Source organism: Phyllobates terribilis, unplaced genomic scaffold (assembly GCF_046119375.1).
Source record: "Phyllobates terribilis strain yellow unplaced genomic scaffold, ASM4611937v1 Scaffold_4__5_contigs__length_816908805, whole genome shotgun sequence".
Lineage (NCBI taxonomy): Eukaryota > Metazoa > Chordata > Amphibia > Anura > Dendrobatidae > Phyllobates > Phyllobates terribilis.
In genome coordinates this window covers 215,109,046-215,132,271 of record NW_027362764.1, presented here as the reverse complement: position 1 = coordinate 215,132,271, position 23,226 = coordinate 215,109,046, and the positions used below count along the sequence as shown (strand labels likewise).

General features: G+C 49.0%; 1 protein-coding gene across 1 annotated transcript in view; it reads left to right on the top strand.

Annotated features, from left to right (window-relative positions):
* LOC141264639 (uncharacterized) overlaps positions 1-23,226 on the top strand; it is a 98,168-nt gene that overhangs the window by 25,345 nt on the left and 49,597 nt on the right. The window contains exon 9 of the mRNA XM_073676912.1: positions 3,245-3,307. Coding sequence (XP_073533013.1) covers positions 3,245-3,307 — 63 coding nt within the window. The remainder of the gene's footprint in view (positions 1-3,244; positions 3,308-23,226) is intronic.

Here is a 23,226-nt window from a genome sequence, read left to right as displayed (position 1 = left end):
TCACTACAGCGTACTGGTAACTACAATGGCAGTTTTCAAGCTTCACTTAGCAACATCCACTGCTGCTTGTTTCTGGACAACACCCATGGAGTCAAAATTGTCACTATACCTGTGTCACAAAGGGGTATAATTTCCAAAATGGGGTCACTTGAGGGGGATTCTGCTCTTCTAGCATGTAGGTTCTCTGTATATAAACTATTCTAGGAAAATCTGCGCTCCGTCCCTCCCAAGTCTCGCCGTGTGGCTAAGCAGTACTGTACAGCCACATATGGGGTATTTCTACATTCAGCAGAAATTGTGGGACAAATTTTGATGCCATTTTTACCCATTTCCCAGTGTGAAAATGTAAAATCTGGGGCTAAAAATTTTTTTCGTGGTAAAAATGTGATTTTTTTTCTTCACTGCCCAATGGCATAAAATTATGTGACACACCTGTGGTGTCAATATGATCACTGCACCCCTAGATTAATTCATTGAGAGGTGTAGTTTGTAAAATGAGGTCACTTATGGGGGGGTTCAGCTGATCTGTCACCTCAGGGGCTCTACCAATGTGACATGGCACCCTCAAACCAGTCCAACAAAATCTGAACTCCAATATGGTGCTTCTTCCCTTCTGAGCTTTGCACTATGCCTCAAAAGAAGTTTTTGACCTCATACGGGGTATCTGCATACTCAAGAGAAATTGCACAACAAATTTTGGGGTCCATTTTCTCCTGTTACCCTTGTGAAAATGCAAAATTTTGTGCTAAAAAACATTCTTGCGGGAAAAAAAAATTTCTTTTTTTATTTTCACGGCTCAATGTTGTAAACTTCTATGAAGCAATTGGGGGTACAAAGTGCTTACCACACATCTAGATAAGTTCCCTGAGGGGTCTATCTTCCAAAATGGTGTCACTTGTGGGGGATTTCCACTGTTTAGGTACATAAGCGGCCCTCCAAACACGACATGGCGTCCGTTAATTATGCTAGTAAATTTTACATTCAAAAAGTCAAATGGCGCTCATTCCCTTCCGAACCCTGCCGTACGCCCAAACAGTGTTTTTTCCCCACATATTGGGTATTGGTGTGCTCAAGAGAAACTGCACAACAAATTTTGGGGACCATTTTCTCCTGTTACTTTTGTGAAAGTAAAAAAAATGGTTTTAAAGTAACATTTTTTTAAAAAAAGTCAAATGTTTATTTTTTCCTTCAACATTCCAAAAATTCCTGTGAAGCACTTGAAGGGTTAATAAACTTCTTGAATGTGGTTTTGAGCACCTTGATGGGTTCAGTTTTTAGAATGGTGTCACTTTTGGGTATTTTCTGTCATAAAGACGCCTCAAAGTGACTTCAAATGTGATGTGGTCACTAAAATAATGGTTTTGTAAATTTTCTTGGAAAAATGAGAAATCGCTGGTCAACTTTTAACCCTTATAACTTCCTAATGAAAAAAAATGTTGGTTCCAAAATTATGCTTATGTAAAGTAGACATGTGGGAAATATTATTTATTAACTATTTTGTGTGACATATCTCTCTGATTTAAGGGCATAAAGATTAAAATTTTGAAATTTGCAAAATTTTAAAAATGTTCGCCAAATTTCCGATTTTTTCACAAATAAATTTAAGTCATATCAAATAAATTTTACCACTATCATGAAGTACAATATTTCATTAAAAAACATTCTCAGAATCACCAGGATCCGTTGAAGCGTTCCAGAGTAATTACCTCATAAAGTGACAGTGGTCAGAATTCAAAAAATTGGCCTGGTCAGAAAGGTGAAAACAGGCTACGAGGTGAAAGGGTTAAAGCTAAGTAAAAAAGGAATCGGGTTGCCAAAGAATATTTAATACAATGCATTGTCCTCCAGTACTTTGGCTTTATTTTTTTTTTCAAAATGTTATTTTTTTAACTAGTTCGTCCGTGTTAGAAAAAGCAAGCAGGGTTTCATAACTGCACAGTGAGATACACAGTTATCAAGGTTTTCTATCAAATATATCTCCTAATCTGGTGCTTTTTTTACCATGATGGAGTGATAAGCAAGTTGCATGCCCCATGGATGAATCTGTATCAGGCTGCATGAGGTGGGGAGGCTGCGGCACTATTCACATCCTATGCACCAAATACGTATTAATACATAGTTAATCTGTTAGTAGGATTTCACCTCAAAAACTATTTACAGTTATGGCCAAAAATGTTAGCACTCTTGAAATTGTTCCTGAAAATAAACTATTTCTCCCAGAAAATTATTGCAATTACACATGTTTTGTTATACACATGTTTATTTCCTTTGTATGTGATGGAACACCACAAAACCCAACCTTTCCAAAATTGTGGGTAAACAACTTTGTTTCAAACATGTTATGCTCGTTCAAACTCACCTGTGACAAGTAACAGGTGTGGGTAATATGAAAATCACACCTGAAATCAGATTAAAAAAAGGGGAGAAATTGACTCAATCTTTGCATTGTGTCTGTGTGTGCCACACTAAGCATGGAGAACAGAAAGAGAATAGAACTATCTGAGGACTTGAGAACCAAAATTGTGGAACAATATCAACAATCTCAAGGTTAAAAGTCTATCTTCAGAGATCTTGATGTTCCTTTGTCCACGGTGTCATAGAAAATATTAGAAATCTCTGAAATCCCTCTCACTCAAACCCCCTCCCCTATCCCATTTGCTGTAAGGATGGGAAATAGCCATGTAAAAAGCTGCTTCAATGTAAAATGGCACTTTCCCCACTGTAAATGAGGCTGAAGAGCTTTTGTAGATCTGAAGCCTCTGTCACTACAGCTCTATTCCCCGCCCAGGGCTTCAGGAGGAGGTGGCACTGGGCGGGGAATAGACCTGGAGTGACAGAGGCTTCAAATCTACTATAGCTCTTCAGCCTTATTTACACTGACAATCAAAAGCAATATTTTGAACTTTTGTCTTTCAGGCTCCATATCTCACCATCCACTACTGCTTTGAACGTGAGACTACCATAATTTTATAGACAATCATCTTGGCTATCTCATACATAAATTTGACTTGCAGCTATTTAGCATATGATTAGTTATGCAGAATATACTGATTTCTCAATAACGAAGGAACGGACTGGCCATATAAAGATATTGCTGGCCTTGTCTTTGAAAGAGCCGCATGCACATAAATAGCTAGTTTTGGGAGTGAAATTCTGCTGACAGATTCTCGTTAATGATCATATAATAGATGACATGATTGATAATTTTATGATTGGTAAACCATTGCTTCTTTTATTTACATAGGGAGAAAAGGGGTCAAAAGGCTTCCCAGGGTCACTAGGAGAATCGGGAGCACCTGGGAATAGGGTAAGTGATATGTTCCCTAGACCAAGTCTAATAGGGGTTTATTGACATCCCAAAAATATGCTCCTTGTTGTGCAAACTCTACAAAGTTTTGGACATTGACAGATCAGATCTAATTTTTTTTTTTGCCTCTACGCAGACATTTTTTTTCTGTGGGTGGATGCTGCATTTAAAATATTGTCAGAGCCTCCCTTAGCATAATTAATCACAGTATACACTGCTGACCTCTGTTTAAAAGAACACACAAGTCTTTCAATTATATGTAATTGAGACAAAAAGCTTTTAAATTATTTTGGCACCAATTCAATATGCGTCATGTAAAACTATTGCATATCCATTAGCGTATTTCTAATAGACTATATCTCTGATTATATCTTGGAGAGTAGTTGTTCTGGTCTCAGCCACATCTGACTTTTATAAATGGCTAAGCATCAAACATAGATAAAATAATTCACAATTTCCACTTTGTTGACTTAAACTACTTCAAGATGATATAATTTACTATGTATGGTAATTGTTGTTATCTAGATTTATTCTGTTTCTTAACAACCAGACTGTTTTATCCTCTTATATCTTAACAGGAAATAAGGCATGTGGTTTCCAAGGATTGTAGACTCATTCATGCATTTATTCGTCTAATGTATGAGAATGTGCATTTGTACAAGAGAGGTTGTAACTAGTGTTGAGCCACCCCCGTAGTGTTCGAGTTCGGTTCGGTTCGTCGAACACCCGTGTGTTCGCCGAACTGTTCGTCGAACTGTTCGTCGAACACCTTCGAACACCGTTAAAACCAATGGCAGGCAAACAAAAACACATAGAAACACATAGAAAACACCTTCAAAGGTGTCCAAAAGCTGACAAACTGCTCAGAAGACATAACTAACACATGGAAAAGTGACAAGTACATATAGTCATGCGAAAATAAAAGAGGTGGAGGAGTAAAAGGAGGGGGAGACACAGATATAGGCATGTCATGCCCTTCTAAAATCCAAAAAGTGAGAAGCCGACACGGCCAGTCCGCTCCTGCCCGTGCCACCTCCGTGTCGCCGGGTTTGTGCCAGAGCCGCGGTGAACCCTGACGGCCAGCCCCCCTCTCCCAATACTGGTGCCTGTCCGCTGGTGGGTCGAGCGAGCCCCCCTGTGGTGGAGGCAGCTCTAAGCTTTTTAATTTAAATTGTCTCTCTAATTTGAATGAATACACTTTAAATCCATTTACAAGGATCTATTGGAGGGCAAGTCTCATGCCAGCAGCCGCGGTAATTCCAGCTCCAGTAGCGTCCACTAAAGCTGCTGCAGTTAAAAAGCTTTTATAAGGATCGAGCTCGGCTGTCCACCGCAAGGCATCCTACTGCCAGTCCCAGCCCCTATGCCTTGGGGTGCCTCCTGATGCTCTTCACTAAGTATCCCATGGTCCCGAAGCATTTCCTTTGAAAAAATTAAGTGTCTAAACTACAGGTGGTGCAGCTTGCTTAACAGCCGGGATAATCCGCTCACTAGCAGACACTGCTACTAGGCACAAAGTATTTCCTGGGCTAGATGCAGTTAAAAATTTGTAATTAGATACTCTCGTTGGATGCTTAGAAAGCATTCCATAGAGTCTCCTGGCACGCCATATATGATTCTCTTAAAAAACTTGGGGTAGGGGTCTAGGGGACCCTTTTATAGCCAAAATCACGGCCCTGTATCGCAATACGTCACCTAGGCTGAAGATAAATGGAACTGTAGCACCCTGAGGGCTCGGTTGCTACAGACGTATTGCACCTCACCCAGAGGTGTGATATCTCACTCTCAGGTAAGGATGGAGTGTGGATCAGGACCCGACACCTGCATGTGTGACACCCCAGGGGTCTGGTTGCCACAGTGATAGAGATATTACGTCTGAGAGCAGGTGGGAGGTCCTTTGGTCAGGGATCCTGTGCATGCCACACCTCCTGCCCAGTCTTGGGAGGGGAAGGACTTCCCCTATATAAACCTGGGGCTGAGGCAGGGTAGGGAGTTCTGAGAGGAGAAGACAGGGAGCAGAGCTGCTCTATGGGCTCTGCTCCACAGGCAGGCCCTGTCCTGGGGCCTGAGCCTGGAGTCCAGGAAGAGTAGAGACAAGAGCAGCATAGGAAGCAGCAGAGTCACAAGGAGTCAGGGGCTGGCAGCTAAAGAGCTCGCCCTGACTAAGAAGATTCTTTACCGGACCCGGAGTCCGAGGCTGTGGGGACTAACTTCTACCCAGCAGCAGAATCCGTCAGGCAGGGGATTTCAGGTCCCCTGGCCCAGAAGCCCGAAGGCCCGGTCACACGCGTGGGACCAGCACCGCCATCGTGGAGCGGAAGCCATTAGAAGGCCCCGAGTCACCGGCCATACGGGTGAGCACCACACGGTACACTCAGGGACGTGGGCTACTTACATCAGCTTCTAGCAAGGTAGCCAGAAGAGTACAGTCAGCTTGGGAGGCCTACAACTACGCCTGGCCAGGGGAGATCCCATCTGCTCAAGGACTGACCAGGCCCCGTTCGCTAGCAAGTACTCCGGGAGGGTCTATCGTTGTTACCAGTAAAGACCCTGAACGCTACCATACCGTCTCTGAGTGGTTCCTGCTACCCCCATCATCCACGTCGGCTGCCCTGAGGCCATACCCCTCCCGTTGGGGGTTATACTATCACGCTGCACCATCCTTCCACCGGCCTCAGCGGTCTGCCCTGCAGCAGCAGCCCCCTGGCTGCATTCAACGGGTGGCGTAGTCATCAACCATTTTCTACCGCTAACAGACTGCCGTCCAGTTTGACTCCCTGGGCACGGACCGGGTCACCGCCACGAGACTACAACCCTAAACAGATCCGGCTCCGGGTAAGCTCCCGCGTGCGCAACGCAGCGCGACACAGGCCCAGGGGCGCGTCAACTTTGGCGTAGTCGGCAGGATCACGTGCCCGCAACCACCGGGTACTGCGTGCCTGAAAAAGAGACTTTTCAAACTTACCAGTGGTGAAGATTCCCGCCATCGGTGAAGATTCCCGCCATCCGGCGCCATCTTCAGCCTTCTTCCCGCCATCGGTGAAGTTTCCCGCCATCCGGCGCCATCTTCAGCCTTCTTCCCGCCATCCGTGGAGTTTTCCCGCCATTGGACGCCATCTTGGAGACGCCGCGCGGGAAGAAGAGGGGCGTGGACTCCGAAAGCGCGCGAGAACTGAAGCCCCGCCTCACGTCCGGACGTTGCGTAAGGTCCTGGAAGGAGCCCAGCAGACGCCGACGTCACAGGAGCGCGACGCCAGGTCCTCTACCCCGACGATTGACTGCGGAGCCGCGGCCTACGGAAGAGGATCTCCGGAAGGTAGGCCACGGTCCACTAGGGGGGAGGAGGACACCAGGAACGGACAGCAAGATGGCGGACCGGCAGCAGACTAAGCTGCCCAGCATCGGCAGTGCCCCAGTCGTCGCCGGCCCCGACCAGCGCCGGGAGAAGACGCGTGACGCAGGAGCGGTCGCGGGAGCAGGTAAGAGGAGTCTCCCTGTCCCGGACGCTGCCAGCGTCAGCCTGCTCCCGGGCCCCCTGGTGGAGCCGCCGATTCCGGGCGCTGCAGACACCGACCTGCTCCAGCCCTCGCAACAAGCCCTGCGGCCAAGCCCTCCAGCCCTGGGCACTACCACCACCAGCCCGCGCCCAGGCCCAAAGTTGCACCCTCTGACCCCGGGCGTCATCAACGGCGACCCTCTCCACGCCTGGTCGCAAGGCCTGAACTCCCCAGGTGCAAAAGGACTGTACGCCCTCCACGTTAACCAAGGAGGAGCTGCAGTACTACCAATATGAGGAAAGCCAAGAGGACCCGGACGGGTCTGAAGCCTACACACAAGAAGGAGCAGGAGGATGCCGTTACTGAAGTACGGTAAAGTGGTACTGTACATAGTTACCCGTAGGGGTACTTGTGTTGCTAATTAAAATATGGTCCCCTTTGGGACAAGTGTGAACTGTTCCCGTGTGTCCCCTATCCTTAACCAGGCTGAGGACTGTGAGCAGCCATCCCATCTCCCCACAGGCTGAGGACTGTGAGCAGCCAATCCTTATCCCCACTGGCCGAGGACTGAGAGCGGCCATATCTTGTAAATATTATGTGTTTCCAGTTATTTATAGGAGTCCTTGGTGGATTTACCGGGAATCCTTTGTACAGTTAGTGGAGCGTAACCCAGGATGGACTAAAAGACTGTTAAGGACTCGGGGTAGGACAGACCCCTACCTGGTTACGTCTCCCTGTTTTGGTGAAATGGACACCTTGCTTTCTTCAAAGACTGCACCCGGTTACGGACACGCCGTGACCAGCTTTATGCGTTTCCTTATTGTAATGTTATTGTTTATACTTTGTTATGTTACAAAAATATGTTTAGTCCCGGAGTACTAAATTTCACTAGGGGGGAATGTGACACCCCAGGGGTCTGGTTGCCACAGTGATAGAGATATTACGTCTGAGAGCAGGTGGGAGGTCCTTTGGTCAGGGATCCTGTGCATGCCACACCTCCTGCCCAGTCTTGGGAGGGGAAGGACTTCCCCTATATAAACCTGGGGCTGAGGCAGGGTAGGGAGTTCTGAGAGGAGAAGACAGGGAGCAGAGCTGCTCTATGGGCTCTGCTCCACAGGCAGGCCCTGTCCTGGGGCCTGAGCCTGGAGTCCAGGAAGAGTAGAGACAAGAGCAGCATAGGAAGCAGCAGAGTCACAAGGAGTCAGGGGCTGGCAGCTAAAGAGCTCGCCCTGACTAAGAAGATTCTTTACCGGACCCGGAGTCCGAGGCTGTGGGGACTAACTTCTACCCAGCAGCAGAATCCGTCAGGCAGGGGATTTCAGGTCCCCTGGCCCAGAAGCCCGAAGGCCCGGTCACACGCGTGGGACCAGCACCGCCATCGTGGAGCGGAAGCCATTAGAAGGCCCCGAGTCACCGGCCATACGGGTGAGCACCACACGGTACACTCAGGGACGTGGGCTACTTACATCAGCTTCTAGCAAGGTAGCCAGAAGAGTACAGTCAGCTTGGGAGGCCTACAACTACGCCTGGCCAGGGGAGATCCCATCTGCTCAAGGACTGACCAGGCCCCGTTCGCTAGCAAGTACTCCGGGAGGGTCTATCGTTGTTACCAGTAAAGACCCTGAACGCTACCATACCGTCTCTGAGTGGTTCCTGCTACCCCCATCATCCACGTCGGCTGCCCTGAGGCCATACCCCTCCCGTTGGGGGTTATACTATCACGCTGCACCATCCTTCCACTGGCCTCAGCGGTCTGCCCTGCAGCAGCAGCCCCCTGGCTGCATTCAACGGGTGGCGTAGTCATCAACCATTTTCTACCGCTAACAGACTGCCGTCCAGTTTGACTCCCTGGGCACGGACCGGGTCACCGCCACGAGACTACAACCCTAAACAGATCCGGCTCCGGGTAAGCTCCCGCGTGCGCAACGCAGCGCGACACAGGCCCAGGGGCGCGTCACATGCATTACACCACATTGCCGTGGGGCAGGGCGACCAATATGCCCCTGAGATGGGCACGACAGTCCCTGTCCCTGGCTGGAGTGGGGGGAGGGAACACTGAGGAAGGGGAACCCTGTAGTGCAGGAGCAGGGAGGAAGCAGTTCCTGGGTGCATTGAGAAGGGAGTATAAAAGGTGGGCTCTGCATCTTAGTTCAGTGCAGAGAAGTCTGAGCAGAAGTGGCAGGGAGCAGGGGCTCTGCATGAGCTCTGCTCCGGAGGCGGGCCTAGTAACAGAGGCCCAGGCCTGGAAGAGGGAGAAGGAAGGAAGAGGAGCGGAGAAGGCTCCAGGAACGAGGAATGAAGGGATCCCAGGGGTGCGGACGGGCGAGTCGCCACCGCACGCCCGAATCCACCTGCGTGGAGGGGTCAGGCCAAAGGGGGAGACCGGTCCCCGAACTAGTGGAGGCAGGAAACGACCCTCAGCTAGAAACCGGAGGCTCTGACATTTTATGTGGCGCAGCCCCTCGCTACACCCGCTAGGAAGGCACCACATAGGGTCAGGGAAACTGGCGCCAAGTTTACCAAGAGGAGGCCCGAGGCAGCCGGACAGAAGTGTTGGTAAGAAAGGCCAGACAAAGGACACACAAAGGGGGTCCTGTGAAGTGCTCCAAAGTTATCTGGGAGTTGTCTGAGCCCCTCACCTGGTGAGCACAGTACGACGTGGCCAGCCGTTACCTGCAGACGTGGTCTGGATAATAAGAACTGTGAGTAAAGGCCCTGAACTGCATCACTGACTCCGTGTCGTTACTGCTGCTGCCCTGCACCATCACCCCCATCCTCCGCATACACTGCCCTGAGGCTATACTCCTCCCGTGGGGAGTTATGCTACGCTCTGCTGCACCCACAACACCAGCCTCAGTGGTCTGCCCTGTAGCGGCGGTTCAATCTGACCGCAATCCATGGGTGGCGTAGTCGGACATTTAAACATGAAAACCACATAAATAGTTCCGCCACTGTTTTGACCGCCCTGAGCCACGGAACCGGGTCGCCGCCACAAAGACTACAACCACCAGCATCCACCAAAAAGGGTCCGGCTCCGGGTGTCCCAAGGCCCAGGGGGTGCGTCAGAACATTGTCATCACCTTTCACAATCACCAATGGGACAAGGCAGTGATGTCCTCTGTCCCCTCTCTTATACATCCTAGTGACGGAGCACCTGCTCTCATCAATTCGCCATAACCCCAATATTAGGTGGATTGAGGTGGGAGGCACCGAGTACAAGTGCTCTCTATTTGCTGATGATGTCCTAGTATATATCACTCAATCACATATATCCATCCATGCTGTTATGGCTGAAATAGATCACTTTGTTACATGGTAAAATTTTAAAATCAATGCAGCGAAGTCTGAGGCCCTCGATGTCTCCCTCCCCAAATCCATATAGGATTCCATCCAGTCCAACTTTCCCTTTGCCTGGCCCTCACAGGGTATCAAATACTTAGGAATTCCTATTCATAGAGACCTCTCCCAGCTATGTTATCTTAATTTTGGGCCCTTTATTGAACAACTCTATACAGACCACGGTTGGCAAGTTAGAACTGTAAGATTCACTACGTGAACCACTGGTGTTTTGTGGAAAAGCACATGTACACTGCGTTCCAAATTATTATACAAAAAGTGTTTAGGAGTGATAAGGGAAGAATTTGTTTGTTTGTCAGTTAAACTCATTGATGGTGATGTGTGTCAGGGCTCTTTATATCACTGTAAGCAATTGCAGACACCTGTGCTAATTAGTTTGGCAGGTGTGTCCAATGAAAGGCAAGACTACTTAAGAAGGCTCTCTCACATTATTAAGCAGCCTACATTTTCTGCCAAAATGGGAAAGAAAAAGGATGTGTCGGCTGCTGAGAAGCAACAAATTGTGGAGTGTTTAGGTCAAGGCATGACTACAATCAACATTGTGCGATGATCAGGATGAAGTGTCTTGGCAATCAAGAAGTATGTAGCTGATTCACAGTACACACGTGTGCGTGCTGATAAGGGCAAATTGAGGACTCTTTCCTACAGGCAATTACGTCAGGTTGAAAGAGCAGCGGCAAAAAAGCCTTGTCATAGCAGCAGACAAGTTTTTGAAGCTGCTTGTGCCTCCAACATCCCCCGAACAACAAGATGCAGGGTCCTTCAGAGGTTTGCAGCTGTGCATGCGCCATCCTGTCGACCTCCTCTATCCACTTCACACAAGCAGAAACGGCTCCAGTGGGCCAAACATTACATGAAGACTGATTTCAAAACTGTTTTGTTCACGGATGAGTGCCGTGCAGCGCTCGATGGTCCAGATGGATGGAGTGGAGGATGGCTGGTTGATGGACACCCCACGCAAACACGGCTACAGCGCCAACAAGGAGGAGGTGGAGTAATGTTTTGGGCTGCAATCATGGGGAGAGAGATTGTCGGCCCCTTTAGGATCCCTGAAGGCGCTAAAGATGAACTCCATAATGTATGTGGATTTTCTCAAACAGCACTTCCTGCCATGGTTCAAGAAGAAGAACCGTGTATTTCACAGCAAGATCATTTTTCTGCATGATAATGCACCATCTCATGCTGCACATAAAACATCTGCATCTCTGGCTGATATGGGCATAAAAGGGGACAAACTTATGGTGTGACCCCCATGCTCCCCTGACCTCTACCCCATTCAGAACCTTTGGAGCATCATTAAAAGGAGTGTCTATGATGGCGGGAGGCAGTTCACATCTAAGCAACAGCTCTGGGAGGGTATTCTGTCCTCATGCAAAACAATTGAAGCAGAAACCATCCAAAACCTGACAAATTCAATGGACGAGAGAGTTCAGAAGCTCCTTTTGAACAAGGGGTCCTATGTGAAAATGTAACATCACCTAGAATAAAGTTTTGAGTTGAAAACTGTTTGATTTCAGTTTCTAACAACCTGCTAATGCTTATAATTTCAAAAATGACCATTTTTTTGGTCTTTATTAAAATGAAAAGGTTGATCGAAAAGTTTGGGGGATCTAAGAGTGTGGCAACCCAGTAGTCATGATTACTTCGAATTCTGACAATATGAGGGTCATGCTGCAGGTAGTGCAGCAAGAAGGCACTTATGTGCCTTGCGCATCTCGGAGCCCCAAAATTATTTTCCGGGCTAGATGCAGCTAAAAATTATTTTTAATTTTAAATCTGGTGAAGCTTTAGTATAGATGGCCTAATAGGATCAGTGCTGCACACTGCTACAAAGCCCAAATTATTTTCCAGTCAAGATACAGATAAACATGATTAGTAATTTGAAAGCTTAAAACGGTTGGTAGGGTGATTTTAACCAATCATCAAGCTTTTACTCTCCCCAGGATGACACAGGGGTAGAAAAGTCGTTTCGGATCCATGATTTGTTCATCTTTATGAACGTGAGTCTGTCTACATTATCAGTGGAGAGCCGCGTGCGCTTATCTGTCAGCACACCACCAGCAGCGCTGAACACACGTTCAGACAGAACGCTGGCTGCGGGGCATGACAAGATCTCCAAGGCGTAAGTGGCTAGCTCCGGCCATTTATCCAGATTGGAAGCCCAAAAAGAGCAAGGGTCCAGTGACACAGTCGTGGCTTCAATGTTTACTTGGAGATACTCCTGTACCATCGTCTCTAGGCGTTGACTATGTGTCAGACTTCTTGTCTCCTGTGGCCTTGCAAAGGATGGGCTAAAAAAGTGGTGAAATGATTCCGCAAAATTGATGTTACCAGCAGATACTGTGGTTCTGTTACGGTTTGAGTGCTGAACACTTGACGGTCCCACGGTTGGCAAGTTGGAACTGTGAGATTCACTACGTGCACCACTGGTATTTTGTGGAAAAGCACATGTAAGATTCTGCAACAGTCTCTGCTGATACTCCTGCATGCGTGCATCCCTTTCTATGGCAGGAATAATTTCTGCAAATTTACTTTTGTACCGGGGATCTAACAGTGTGGCAACCCAGTAGTCAGGATTATTTCTAATTCTCACAATTCGAGGGTCATGTTGCAGGTAGTGCAGCAAGAAAGCACTCATGTGTGTTGCGCATCCAGGAGCACCAAGTCCCTGTTGTGTTGGTGGCGAGGTAACAATCATGCTTCCTTCCTCTGTCCTCTCCCCCCAACCTCGCACAACAGAAATGTGATCAAGGTCTCCCTCATCTGATGAGTCTTCCATCAGTTCGTCCTCCACTTCTTCCTGGGCTCCTGCACCTTCCTCACTAGTTTGGCTGCTACCATGCGCCCTGGTAAAACCATCTCCCCCACCCTCACATGCCTGCCGCCTTGGTGCTGCCGACCGTCTGGACCTTGCAGATGTTAGCCCTTCCGCATACAACTCCTCCTCCTCTACTTCCTCCACCTCCTCTTGTGCCACCACCTGACTCCGAATTCTGTTTAACATGTGCTCCAGCATGTAAATCACCGGAATAGTCATGCTGATAATGGCATCGTCAGCACTAAACATCTTCGTCGCCATTTCAAAACTGTGCAGAAGGGTGCATAGGTCCCTGATCTGAGACCACTCCTCCAGCGTGATTTGCCCCACCTCTGAATCTCGTTGGCCCAGGCTATACGTCAGAACGTATTGCACCAGGGCTTGTCGGTGCTGCCACAGTCGCTGCAACATGTGCAGAGTTGAATTCCACCGGGTAGGCACATCGCATTTTAGCCGGTGAAGTGGCAGGCCCAACGACTTCTGTAGAGATGTAAGTCGCTGAGCTGCGGGATGCGAACGGCGGAAGTGAGCACACAGCGACCGTGCCCTCTGCAGAAGGCCATCTAGTCTGGGATAGTGGGCTAAAAATTGCTGGACAACCAGGTTCAACACGTGAGCCATACAAGGCACGTGTGTGACATTGCCCCGGCGAAGGGCCGCACCCAGGTTTGCAGCATTGTCGCACACGGCCTTCCCTGGTTTCAGGTCCAGTGGAACAACCATTCATGAAATTGGTTCTCCAGAGCTGACCACAACTCCTCAGCTGTGTGACTCACATTTCCCAGACATTTCAATGTAAAAACCGCCTGATGACGTTGAGCCCTACTGCCAGCATAGTAAGGAGGTGTGCAGGATCCCTTCTGCGCAGTTAGAAAGCTTGTGGCATGACCAGACAGGCTTTGGGTGCAGGTGGAAGACCGAGAGGAGGTTGAGGAGGCAGAAGCAGTGGAGGAACTTTGACATAAAGAGGATTGACGCACAACTCGTGGGGACGGCAAGACTTGGACAGCAGCCCCTTGTCCTGCTGTCACCATAGTTACCCAGTGCCCAGTCAGCGACATGTAACGCCCCTGTCCATGCCTACTCGTCCAAGTGTCTGTGGTGAAATGCACCCTGTCACACACAGAGTTTCTCAAAGAAGCGGTGATGTTGTGTGCGACATGCTGGTGGAGCGCAGGCACACCTTTCTTTGAGAAGTAGTGCCGACTGGGCATCTGGTACTGGGGCACTGCGACGGACATAAGGTCTCGAAAATCCTCTGTGTCCACCAGGCGGAAAGGCAGCATTTCTGTAGCCAAGAGCTTGCAGATGGTGAAATTCAACCTCTTAGCTTTCTCATGGCTAGGAGGAAATGGTCTTTTACTTGTCCATGACACGCCCCCTGGGCCAGTGTTGTTTGGGGGATACCCGGAGCCGGATCAGATGGGGGTTGTAGTCTCCGAGTGGCTGTGACCCGGTCCGTGCCCAGGGTGTCAAGCTCAGTGTGTGGCAGTCCTTATGATGTTACTAGATGTTCTTTTGTGTCGACTACGCCACCCGTTGAATTGCGGTCAATACGGCCGCCGCTGCAGCAGGGTCCACTGAGGCTGGTGATGTGGGTGCAGCTTAGGTAGTATAACCCCCAACGGGAGGGGTATAGCCTCAGGGGGTCAGTTGCAGAGGATGGGGGTTGTGGTGGTGCAGCGGGGATGGAAATGAGAGTCAGAGTCGGGCTGTGCAGTTCAGGGTTTGTTTACTTAGTGCAGTTGTTCTGGTCACTCCGGCCTTGAGTGACCACCCGAGCCGTGCTGCGTCCACCAGGTCCTGGACTCGGCCAACCCCCAGGTGATTCTGGAGCATGGTCCTGAGCTCCCTTTCTGTCCTGTCCTCTTCTCTGGCCTTCCCCACCAGGGATCCACCTATGTCCGGCTCCCTCGGGCCTCTTGGTGGTAAACCCTTGTCTCTGGGTTCCCTGACCCTATTCCTGGTCTGCCTTCCGGGTGGATTTAGTGGGTGATCGTGGCAGATCGATCCTGCCCACGACCTCCGGTTCCTGGCTAAGGTGTGCTGTAGCCTCTGCCAGCTTTTGATCCGGTACCCTGTTGCCAACTCTTCACCCTCTGGTCTAATTTGGGCTCTTGGAGTTCCTTCTTTCTCCCCCTCTGGGTCTTTCTTTCTCCTCTCTCTCTCTCTGGGCCTTGGAGCTGCTCTTCTCCTCTGCTCTCTTCCTCTGCACAAAGACTGACAGACTGACCCTAATCTAAGATGGTTCCCACCTTATATACTCCCTCTATGTGTGAGCTCAGGTGACCAGCACCCAATGAGCTCCTAGCACTACCCAGACTGCTCCCCCTATCTGCCCCTACACTACTGGGATGTTCCACCCCCCTCCCACTCCAGCCAGGAACAGACACTGTTGTACCTGCACATTTCTCTAGTGGGAGTACCATCGGTCTGTTCCTCGGAAATGGGATGTGTGTAGTGCATGCAGCCTACTGAGCTCAGTTCCACACTCCATCCTTACCCGGGAGTGGAATATCACACCTCTGGCTTGAGGTGTAATACCCCTGTAGCAGCCGAATCCTCAGGGTGCTACATTCCCCCCTGGTAAATCACAGCACGTCCTCGGGCTGTAAGATATAAAAAACACCAAAACATACAATTTTTGCATAAACAACATAATAAAACATCATATAAAACTTTTCATAAAAACTTTTCATTAGAAACATTCTTGTCTTCTGGTACCTCCGGTCACGGTGCAACTTGTGACCGGGTAAAGTGCGACAGTCTCTTTTGGAAGAAAACAGTTTCCTACAAAACCGGCAGGGGGCGCTTTAGGAAGCGCAACTATATACAAGGGGCTATGGCCGCTCTCAGTCCTCGGCCAGGTATTAGGGAGGATTGACCGCCCTCAGTCCTCGGTCAGTGGGAATAGGGACACACGGGGTTAACAGTTCACTTTGCTGGTCCCAACGGGGACTATATTTTAACTAGGTAACAGTTCTTGGTACCCCGACGGGCAACTTTATACAGTCTCTCTCTACCGTACTTCAACGACGGCGTCCTCCTGCTCTTTCTTTGTGGACAGTTTCAGTTTCAGACCCGTCCGGGCCCGTATGCTGGGCAAATAGATTTTCACCCAGGTGCGGTACTCTAGATGTTGAGGGCGCGTTGATGGTAGCGGCGCCCGGGTCGACCAGGCCTTGCGACCAGGCCTGGGGCACCTTAAAGGCAAAGGGCACCGTAAGAACGGCGGCGCCCTGGGTTATTCGGCCCTGCGACCAGGCCGGTGGCTCCGCGGAGGTAGGGGGCGCTGTTGGTATTGCGGCGCCCGGGGGTACTAGGCCTTGCGACCAGGCCGATGGTACTTCCTGCTTGGCCACGCTCGGGGTCGAGGCGTGTGACGTCACAGGGGTCGCGGCTTCCGTTTGAGGCCTAGTCTGCGGCGGTGACGTTGCAGCGACGGGCACCGCAGGGGGTACTTCGGGCTCTGCGACGGGGAGCTGGGGCAGGCACGCGGTTTCCCTGCTCGGGGTAGTGACGTCCCCTTTACCTGCCTCCATTCGTTCGGCTCCCTTCTCGGCGCCGTCTCCGGCCTTCAGTCCTCCTGCGCCATCCTCAAAGGCGGTCTGTCTCCTCGTCTCGGGTGGCGTGCTCCGCTGACGGATTTCGGTCTGCTGGGCCATCTCTCGGCTCCACTCCGCCAACGTCTCTCGCTGCACCCGGGCCATCCTCCGTGCGAGGCCCTCCAGCGCGGTCTGTGCACACTCCCGGTCTCGGGGGAGCTGTGCTAGAATCTCCAGCAGGCTTTCTGGAGTGGCGACCGGCAACAGGCTCCTGACCACTGGGTCGGTGCTGCCTGGAGTGGCGGCCCGCATCAGGCTCCTGACCACTGGGTCGGTGCTGCCTGGCTCTCCCTCCATCTCCGGGGAGGCTCTCTCTGGACTCTCTTCCAGACGTCTTGTCTCCGGGTGCGCTCTCTCCAGACTGCTCCAGGCGACACCCATCTTTGTTCTCTTCTTCTGTCTCTGCCCACATCGAGGGTGGTCCCGGGGCAACTTCAGTTCCAGGGGCAGTTCTCTTACGCTGATGGACACTTCCAGCATCACAGTCTCTGTTGATGGGAGCGGTTTCCGCTTTTGGCGCCATTCTTCGACCTGGCCCACGATGGGAGGTGGCCTCTTGCCACCCTCTGGCACGCCCATAATGGCGTCCGCTCTTCCAAGGCGGGAAATCTTCGGAAATGGCGGGAATCGTCTCCCAGTGGCGGGAAACTCCATGGATGGCGGGAAAAAGCTGCAAATGGCGGACAACCGGCGGGAAACGACCTGTGATGGGGTCCGATGGCGGGGACCCTCCGGAACCGGCAGGAGACTTCTTTTTGAGGTAACGGTGAACTTTTCTTCAGGCACGCAGTACCCGGTTGTTGCGGGCACGTTATCCTGCCGACTACGCCAAAGTTGACGCGCCCCCTGGGCCAGTGTTGTTTGGGGGATACCCGGAGCCGGATCAGATGGGGGTTGTAGTCTCCGAGTGGCTGTGACCCGGTCCGTGCCCAGGGTGTCAATCTCAGTGTGTGGCAGTCCTTATGATGTTACTAGATGTTCTTTTGTGTCGACTACGCCACCCGTTGAATTGCGGTCAATACGGCCGCCGCTGCAGCAGGGTCCACTGAGGCTGGTGATGTGGGTGCAGCTTAGGTAGTATAACCCCCAACGGGAGGGGTATAGCCTCAGGGGGTCAGTTGCAGAGGATGGGGGTTGTGGTGGTGCAGCGGGGATGGAAATGAGAGTCAGAGTCGGGCTGTGCAGTTCAGGGTTTGTTTACTTACTGCAGTTGTTCTGGTCACTCCGGCCTTGAGTGACCACCCGAGCCGTGCTGCGTCCACCAGGTCCTGGACTCGGCCAACCCCCAGGTGATTCTGGAGCGTGGTCCTGAGCTCCCTTTCTGTCCTGTCCTCTTCTCTGGCCTTCCCCACCAGGGATCCACCTATGTCCGGCTCCCTCGGGCCTCTTGGTGGTAAACCCTTGTCTCTGGGTTCCCTGACCCTATTCCTGGTCTGCCTTCCGGGTGGATTTAGTGGGTGATCGTGGCAGATCGATCCTGCCCACGACCTCCGGTTCCTGGCTAAGGTGTGCTGTAGCCTCTGCCAGCTTGGGATCCGGTACCCTGTTGCCAACTCTTCACCCTCTGGTCTAATTTGGGCTCTTGGAGTTCCTTCTTTCTCCCCCTCTGGGTCTTTCTTTCTCCTCTCTCTCTCTCTGGGCCTTGGAGCTGCTCTTCTCCTCTGCTCTCTTCCTCTGCACAAAGACTGACAGACTGACCCTGATCTAAGATGGTTCCCACCTTATATACTCCCTCTATGTGTGAGCTCAGGTGACCAGCACCCAATGAGCTCCTAGCACTACCCAGACTGCTCCCCCTATCTGCCCCTACACTACTGGGATGTTCCACCCCCCTCCCACTCCAGCCAGGAACAGACACTGTCGTACCTGCACATTTCTCTAGTGGGAGTACCATCGGTCTGTTCCTCGGAAATGGGATGTGTGTAGTGCATGCAGCCTACTGAGCTCAGTTCCACACTCCATCCTTACCCGGGAGTGGAATATCACACCTCTGGCTTGAGGTGTAATACCCCTGTAGCAGCCGAATCCTCAGGGTGCTACATCCACATCTGAGGGACCGAGGGCTGGCTATTGTGCTTAGACGGGGTTGATAAGGGTGTCCCCGGCAAACTGCCGGTCTGTGAGGAAGATGCAGGCGGACATGTTAGGTTGCCTTGATCCAAAGGTGGTGCTATCGATGTCGGACAGCGCTCAACACCAGCTGGTGTTACCACCTCCAAAGAAAATGATGACCTGCCAATCACGCTGGCTGTTGCGGGTAAAGAGGTGGCAGGTCTGCGCCCCAAAACAGGTGTGACTGCTGTCCCCCCAGTCACAGAGGATGAAGAGGCCGCGGATGCACAAGATATGGCAGACGGTGATTGGCCCGGCCGGCTAGGCCGCATTGTAGCACACTGAGCTTCCCACTGCAACTTATGCTTCATGTCCATGTGCCGGTTCATGCATGAAGTACTCAAACTATGTATTTTTTGGCCTCTACTTAGCTTTTGCTGACAAATGTTACAGATAACACGAGTTGGGTCATCTTTATCGATCTGAAAAAATGCCCAGGCTATGCAAGGCTTAGCACCCATGCGACCTGAAGAGCCACCACGACTTGTGGTGAGAGGCAGAGTTGTGTTTGAGGATGCAGTTGTTGACGTGCTTCCAGTACTACGTCTCTGTCCAGGAAGGCGCAACCTGACCTCGTCGTCACTAGCATCTTCCTCCACCTCCTCTGCTGACCTCATCTCTTGGCTGACTGTGGGTTGACAGTAAGTGGGATCTCCGACCTCATCATCATCACCCTGTGCGTTATCACACCCGTCGTCCTCAGAGCCAACCTGTTCCTGCCCTGACAAAAAACTAAAGTTGTCGCTCCAATCAGGTATTTGAGTCTTATCATCGTCTTCCTCATTGTCTCCACCAACAGGAGTTACAGTTTGGGAATGAGGGTCTACATTATGGTCAGAACCTTCTGCGTCTGGTCCTGGATCCGACTCATAAAGATTCTGGGCATCAGTGCAGATCATTTCCTCGTCTGGATTCACAGAAGCGCTGGAGTCGACCTCTGATTCCCAGGCTATAGTATGAGTAAACAGCTCTGCAGACTCAACCATCTGTTCTACCTCATACTCAGACGGGCAGCAGGAGATTTGGGAGCTGTGAGGAAGCAAGTGCGATTTGGGTGACACCTTTGAGGACTGGAGTATTTGTGATGTTGAAGTTGATGTGGAGGAGAGCCCACTTAAAGGAGCACTTGATATCCGTTGAAGCACCTGCTGTTTTTGTGCCTCATCTGGAATTTGTAGCGATTGGCGTGGCCGTAAGAAAGGGATCTTATCACATTGTCCGCTAAAAGAAGTAGACATTTTAGTTTGGCTGGAAGATGGTCTTTCTTCTGCAGATGTTACTGTTGCTTTAACACCTACCCCACGGACACAACCTTTTTTCCCCTTCCCAACACGCCTATTCCCCTTTCCACCAGCAGCAGGCCTTTTTCCACTCATTTTGGTGGTTAACTAATTCACAACTCTGGAGTTGTTTGCACAAAAAAACAATGGATGGTAACCGAGCAGAGCTGAGTGGCCAAACTGTGGTATTAGGCCAAAACTATTGGCTGGGTTAGATGCAGAAAAAAATTATTTTGAATTTGCAACCTGATGGAGGTCAGTATAGATGGACCAATACAAATAGTCCCACACACAGCTAGAAGCCCAAATATTTTTTCAGAGGTACTGTAGATGCAGATAAAAATTAGTTTTAATTTGCAACCTGATGGAGGTCAGTATAGATGGACTAATAGAGAAAGTCCGACACACTACTAGAAGGCCAAATATTTTTTCAGAGGTAGATGCAGAAAAAAATATATTCAGTTTGCAACCTGATGGAGGTCAGTATAGATGGACTAATACAAATAGTCCCACACACAGCTAGAAGCCCAAATATTTTTTCAGAGGTACTGTAGATGCAGATAAAAATTATTTTTAATTTGCAACCTGATGGAGGTCAGTATAGATGGACTAATAGACCAAGTCCCACACACTGCTAGAAGCCCAAATATTTTTTCAGAGCTAGATGCAGAAAAAAATTATTTTTAATTTGCAACCTGATGGAGGTCAGTATAGATGGACTAATAGACCAAGTCCCACACACCGCTAGAAGCCCAACTATTTTTTCAGAGCTAGATGCAGAAAAAAATTATATTCAATTTGCAACCTGCTGGAGGTCAGTATAGAAGGACTAATAGAACAAGTCCCACACACTGCTAGAAGCCCAAATATTTTTTCAGAGCTAAATGAAGAAAAAAATTATTTTGAATTTGCAACCTCATGGAGGTCAGTATAGATGGACTAATAGACCAAGTCCCACACACCGCTAGAAGCCCAAATATTTTTTCAGAGCTAGATGCAGAAAAAAATTATTTTTAATTTGCAACCTGATGGAGGTCAGTATAGATGGACTAATAGACCAAGTCCCACACACCGCTAGAAGCCCAAATATTTTTTCAGAGCTAGATGCAGAAAAAAATTATTTTTAATTTGCAACCTGATGGAGGTCAGTATAGATGGACTAATAGACCAAGTCCCACACACTGCTAGAAGCCCAAATATTTTTTCAGAGCTAGATGCAGAAAAAAATTATTTTTAATTTGCAACCTGATGGAGGTCAGTATAGATGGACTAATAGACCAAGTCCCACACACCGCTAGAAGCCCAAATATTTTTTCAGAGCTAGATGCAGAAAAAAAATATTTTTAATTTGCAACCTGATGGAGGTCAGTATAGATGGACTAATAGACCAAGTCCCACACACTGCTAGAAGCCCAAATATTTTTTCAGAGCTAGATGCAGAAAAAAATTATTTTTAATTTGCAACCTGATGGAGGTCAGTATAGATGGACTAATAGACCAAGTCCCACACACCGCTAGAAGCCCAACTATTTTTTCAGAGCTAGATGCAGAAAAAAATTATATTCAATTTGCAACCTGCTGGAGGTCAGTATAGAAGGACTAATAGAACAAGTCCCACACACTGCTAGAAGCCAAAATATTTTTTCAGAGCTAAATGAAGAAAAAAATTATTTTTAATTTGCAACCTGATGGAGGTCAGTATAGATGGACTAATAGACCAAGTCCCACACACTGCTAGAAGCCCAAATATTTTTTCAGAGCTAGATGCAGAAAAAAATTATTTTTAATTTGCAACCTGATGGAGGTCAGTATAGATGGACTAATAGACCAAGTCCCACACACTGCTAGAAGCCCAAATATTTTTTCAGAGCTAGATGCAGAAAAAAATTATTTTTAATTTGCAACCTGATGGAGGTCAGTATAGATGGACTAATAGACCAAGTCCCACACACTGCTAGAAGCCCAAATATTTTTTCAGAGCTAGATGCAGAAAAAAATTATTTTTAATTTGCAACCTGATGGAGGTCAGTATAGATGGACTAATAGACCAAGTCCCACACACCGCTAGAAGCCCAACTATTTTTTCAGAGCTAGATGCAGAAAAAAATTATATTCAATTTGCAACCTGCTGGAGGTCAGTATAGAAGGACTAACAGAACAAGTCCCACACACTGCTAGAAGCCCAAATATTTTTTCAGAGCTAAATGAAGAAAAAAATTATTTTTAATTTGCAACCTGATGGAGGTCAGTATAGATGGACTAATAGACCAAGTCCCACACACTGCTAGAAGCCCAAATATTTTTTCAGAGCTAGATGCAGAAAAAAATTATATTCAGTTTGCAACCTGATGGAGGTCAGTATAGATGGACTAATAGAATGATGCTATGCCCAAAAGATTTTACTTCACTAGGTGCAGTAAAAAAATTGGTATTCTATACACAGGTGTTATATCTTGCAACACAGATAGGCTACTCCACTGACTAACACACTCTGCAATAGGCCAAAAAGGATTAGCTTTGCTAGATTCAGCCAAATGCTGTGAAAAAAACTTGCACAGCACTGGCACAGACCTGCCTGGCAAAAACTGATAGGAACTGATGTAACCTAGTCCTGAAAAGGACTGCAATTACAATTAGTCTTTACTCCCACAACCTATCTATTTAAGAGCACAGACCTCCCTGATAAAAGTCGTAGGAAATGCTGTAACCTAGTCCTTAAAAGGACTGCAATCACAACTATTCCCTACTCCCAAGCTATCTGTATATTTGTGCGAAAATTGGCTTGAAATTAACAAGGTATAGCGCACACAGCAACAGCGGTGCCGTCTAACACGCAGCTGCAGCAGTGAGAAAATGGTGGCGACGGGGAAAATGGCTTGGTCTTATAGGGCAAGGACATGTGACATACACTGCCAATGACACATGCCCTTGCTTGTGTGAAAAAAAGCACTTCGCTCCGTGTGTGCGCTGCTGATAGGCTGACAGATTGCACCTCCCCACTGCAAATGCGGGAAAGAGAAAAAAAAATGGAGATCTTCATTGTTCCTGCAGAGATCCATCCCCTGCCCCTCCCCCCACCCCGCTGTACACTCAAACTGCGTATTAACATTAATTTTCATCATTACTGAGAAAAAATCCAGTTATGATTTTGGTGCACGAACAGTTATCGAACATAACCTCGAACAGCCGAATTTTTCTCAAATTGTTCGTGTTCGCCGAACGGCTCGAACACCGCCCAAAACAGCTCGAA